Genomic DNA, 4,012 nt, shown 5'->3' with positions numbered 1-4,012 from the left:
GCGACACAGTTAAAGACTGAAGAAACATTAATTGGCCAAAATAAATACATATCTCAAATTAATTATTTACAAAATGAGAGAGAAATCATCGTCGATGACATTAGACAATTAGAACTTAACAATGTCGGTGATAGCGCCTTATCACCAACTAATTGTAATTTAAGTGATATTCGAAATTCACTAAATCGTATTAGTAAATACATAGATGCAAAGTGTTCAAAAAGTACTTCATTAGAACAGACATTACTTAAAATGCAAACATCATCGCAATTACTACTTAGTAAAGCTGATGAAGCGAAAAAAATAGTCGAAATAGAAAAACAAAAAGAATAAACGAGAAAGAAGATGCTATAAGAGATAGAGTTAATATGGAAAATCAACTTAAAAATCTTAAAAAAACACTCGAGCAAAAAATTTCTCGTGATCAGAATGTAATAACTGACTTACAAGCAGAAATATTAAATAAAGACCTGATTATCAAAAAAATAAACGAAACAACACAAACCTACATATCTAAACTTGAAACTGAAATGCAATCTCTACAAGAGCTTTATAAAAATTCTACAGAAAAATAACCGAGTTGCAAGAAAAGTTAATTAATATGTCTAAAGATAAAAATAACGATGTGGAAGTAATGAAAAAATGTAAAATTGCATTAGAAAAGAAATCTCAGGAAATTTCAGATTTACAAAACGAGCTACAAATTTTGAAAAACAAATCACTAACAAATATAGGAGTTCAAACAGTATATAATCAATCCCGAAAAAATATAGCATCGCAAACTGAAGCCTCGTTAGCTTACACAGAGTATGAAAGATCAGGAATTAAAGATAAAATTATGGATGACGTAGATAAAGAAAGAAGTAAACATTCACTGATTGTTTTAGAAAAAACAAAGCTTCCTAAACAAATACCCCCACCTGTTAATGAGGTTCAAGTTTTGACTGCAAACATCGAACCCACGTTTGATTACGTGAAAAGTAGCTATTTAAACTATAAAATGAAAAGACTTACTCAAGGTCGTTTAGAACAATGTTCTATTTCAAGTCTATGGGATAAATCGGAGAATGAATTTACTCCCCCGAGTGACCTAAGCACACAAATATTTAGCCGTTCTGCTGAGAAAATACCCAATAATCTCATAAGTAACTATGACTCTCCAACGACCCACACTAATTTGATAGATATTTACAATAGACAATCAATGCAAACTAACTCTTCAAAACTTATGGGAAACGAAATATACAGCGATGCCCACAAAACGGTTAAACCAAGTATATTAAGCGAATTTTCCATAAATAGGAAAGATGGTGAGGCTAAAAATAAAATAACTAAACGACAAAAGACTAGTGGTATTGTTGCAGAATCTACTTCAAACAAATCTACCGATAAAGATTTGTTTGTAATTTATCGAGATAGTGAAAGCAGTATAACCCCAAGAATGTCAGGTAGAAGAGGTTCTACAGATAAGAAAGGTCGTTCTGAACTATTAGTGGAGGCAGTTACTGTTCATCCTGCTGAAGGAAAAATGTATGAAGCACAAAACAAAAATTATATGCAAAGTGATTCTTTAATGTACGATGATAATGAATATGAAGATGATAGTGTTAAGTACAAATTAAATATAAATTTACCAAGGGTACAAAATGATAGTCCTTCGGTTATCGCATCTTCAGAAGATGATAAAAAATCATTGGATTCATACAATTTGGGCATTTACCCTTCACCCAGAATAGTATCAAGTTCTACTATGAATTTTAAAAACGAGTCTGAAAATATTTTAGATACTCCATCTTTGCCTACAATACCTAACGATAAGGGTCTGAATTCAGAGTCTGAAGTTTTCCAGCCCGAATTATCTGATAATGGAACATTAGGACTACCCACGAAGAAACAAGCGAAGATACTTTACAATAATATTACTAAACTTCAAGACAAACGTCAAAATAGCATTAATTTAGGTATTCAAAAGATAGGTAACGAATCTAACTCACGACGATTAAAAAGAGAGCGTATCGCACTATAGACTCTCTCGCGTTGGAGCTGATGTATTGCTCATTAAAACTGATAATGATTATAAAACTTCGGAAAATGAAAACAACGTTGTTAAAGAGCTACGGCGTGAAAATTTCGGACTAAACTATATTTTAAATTCTGTACAACGGGAAATAAATCCTATAAACCATATGAGCACTAGCAATATCACCAAAGCCGTGCGCAAAATTCGAAGTGAAGAAGGATGTAACCCAATACAGTCCCAACAAGACAATCTTTCGATTCTATCAAAGTTTGGTGATTCTATTAACATGCATACAGAAAAGAAAGCAGATTTCAGTATTTGTTGTAGTAATGACAGTGTTTCATCAAAAACTTTAGTAGACCAAGGTGTAATGGTTGATTTTAATCAAGAATACGAAAAGAAAATACAGTACTTAAGTAATGCATTGAAAAACGCCGAGAAAGATTTTAAGACAAAAATTAGCGCAATAAAAATGCAATATGATAGTAATATAAAAAACATTATGAATGAACACAATGAAGGTGTTAAAAGTATACAAAACCTCCACGAAGAAACTTTACACGACGTATTAAAAGATCATGAAAATGAAGTAGAAAATCTAAGAAGTATGAGTATAGAAGCTATGCGCAAAGTAGAGAAATTAGAGAAAGAAAATCGCTTACTGAAATCGAAAATTCGGGATTGTAGCCCAGTTTGTTTAGACGAGGTATACAGACATTATTTTCCAAATAGAACTCAGTTTATTTAATGCCATAAAATATTTGACATTAGAAAAAAATATTTTTTAGGAGCCAGTCAAGATGTCAATCGGCGAAGTAAAACGTCGCCGAAGGTCTCGCGACGTTAAATTATTGACGAAAACTAACGTTCAAGCAATCAACGTGAAACCAAGAACAAGTCGCACGGTCCATGCACCTGTTCCCCAGATTTGAACCTGACAGACACTATTCGCCACATATTCGAACAAGTCGATGTGGAACAAAGAAAAGTGGCTGAGCATACGTATATGAAGTACATTGCTAATAAGATTTTGAACGAAAATGTTGAGGTAAGTAAACCAAACTAATATAAATGGGATTACGAAAGCTTATAATTGATGTCTTTACGGGAAATAGTAGTATTCTTAATGTATTTGTAGGCAGTGTAACTATTGGACTTAATGAGACTTAAGATCTCATATCTCATGATGGCGAGCGCAGTGGAATACCAAACAATACTTTGTAATTCAAGGTATTGGATGGTGTTTGTAATCTTTATGGGCGGCCATATTGCTAACCATCAGGCGAACGGCAAGCACGTCTCGTCATTGAAAACAATAAAAAAAAATATTTAAAGTTTCGCAAAAAAGTAGGTAACTGCCGCGAATTTTTGTTGTAAATACACAGACGAAATTGGGGTCTAAGAACGTGGGATCAGACACAAATTTATTCTCGTGCGAATCAACCAATTGTGTTTTATAAAGATTCCCACAAATGTTTACATCGAGTCGGGTATCGAACATAGAACTGCTAGAAAACTGGTTAAATATTTTTTAAACCCTAGCCCCTAGTAGATATAGTATCAACGTCAATGAAAAACGGTTTTTGGGGTTGTCCATTAATCATGTGAGGCTCGAAAGGGGTTCGGAAATAAAATCACGAATTATCACAGGGGGTTGGGGGATTAATGAGATATCACGAGTATTTATTTTTCGTTGATGGCGCGATTTTATTTAAAAATTTCAATATTCTTTGTACAAAAAAAAATACACGTGATTTTGAGACGAGGGGGTCAAAACCTCACCACATATCACCAGGGGAGGAGTCTGTTAAAAAGTCATTAAAAAACATCTCGTGATTAATGGACGACCCCTTTAATATTCTATCTGTTATACGAGATAGATATAAAGTATTTAAGACCAATAAATATTTCACTTCAGGCACTCGACGCTCAAGAGCTATCGTTTCTACATCTAAAAGTGTGCCGTATATGGAAATTAAAATTAACCAAAGA

The 4,012-nt window shown here is 33.2% G+C and overlaps 1 protein-coding gene across 1 annotated transcript; it reads left to right on the top strand.

Annotated features, from left to right (window-relative positions):
• The first annotated feature begins 361 nt into the window (after positions 1–361).
• On the top strand, positions 362–2,889 carry LOC119190299. Its single transcript, XM_037441917.1, has 2 exons — positions 362–2,726; positions 2,809–2,889. Exon 1 carries the CDS (start codon positions 602–604, stop codon positions 2,024–2,026), a length of 1,425 nt encoding a protein of 474 aa, XP_037297814.1. The 5' UTR covers positions 362–601; the 3' UTR covers positions 2,027–2,726; positions 2,809–2,889.
• Positions 2,890–4,012: the final 1,123 nt, after the last annotated feature.

The sequence above is a fragment of the Manduca sexta genome, chromosome 23, assembly GCF_014839805.1.
Source record: "Manduca sexta isolate Smith_Timp_Sample1 chromosome 23, JHU_Msex_v1.0, whole genome shotgun sequence".
In the NCBI taxonomy this organism is placed as follows: domain Eukaryota; kingdom Metazoa; phylum Arthropoda; class Insecta; order Lepidoptera; family Sphingidae; genus Manduca; species Manduca sexta.
Note: the sequence above shows the minus strand (reverse complement) of the source record. Positions and strands in the feature narration are given on the sequence as shown.